The sequence below is a fragment of the Lipotes vexillifer genome, unplaced genomic scaffold (genome assembly GCF_000442215.2).
Source record: "Lipotes vexillifer unplaced genomic scaffold, Lipotes_vexillifer_v1.1 scaffold325, whole genome shotgun sequence".
NCBI lineage: Eukaryota > Metazoa > Chordata > Mammalia > Artiodactyla > Lipotidae > Lipotes > Lipotes vexillifer.
In genome coordinates, this window is record NW_006799313.1 from 2,179,835 (window position 1) to 2,180,317 (window position 483).

Below are 483 nucleotides of genomic sequence, written 5' to 3' on the forward strand. Positions count from 1 at the left end.
CGGGGGCCGGAAGGGCGGGGCAGTGGAGCCGCGGCTGCCGGCGCCAGACGCCGCGGTGGCCGCGGGAGAGATCGCCGGCTGGGCGATGCGGCCCGTGGACGACACTGGGGCCGCCAAGCGGCTGGAGTCCGGGCTGCCGCTGGTGGACATCCCGCCCCCGGGCTCCAGGCAGGAGTCGGCGGCCACCGAGGTAGCGGAGACGCCCGGCCCCGGCGGGTGCTGGCAGTGTCCTTCCTTGCCGTGCGGCTCGCGTGCGGAGCAGGGTGAGTGCGGCGCACGGACCCTGGTGCGGGTCTCGCCCGTGGGGGACCGGGCGGGCGCCAGCGGTGGGGGTCCCCGCAGCCGCCGGCCGGGGGCCCCGTGTGGACCGCGCCCCCACTTCCCACCCAGCTCGTAGCTCGTGAACACCCTCGCGCTGTCACCTGGGGGCGGGGGTGCGGGCTGTAAAGCAGAAGCCCCCCGCGCCCCGTCGGCGGGGAGAGC

General features: G+C 78.3%; 1 protein-coding gene across 2 annotated transcripts in view; it reads left to right on the forward strand.

Moving 5' to 3' along the window:
- Window positions 1–85: 85 nt before the first annotated feature.
- The window catches only part of SLC35G1 (solute carrier family 35 member G1), a 7,658-nt gene continuing 7,260 nt past the window's right edge, over window positions 86–483 (forward strand). For both annotated transcript variants that reach the window (XM_007471581.1, XM_007471582.1), the window contains exon 1: window positions 86–263. In XM_007471581.1, coding sequence (XP_007471643.1) covers window positions 86–263 — 178 coding nt within the window. The remainder of the gene's footprint in view (window positions 264–483) is intronic.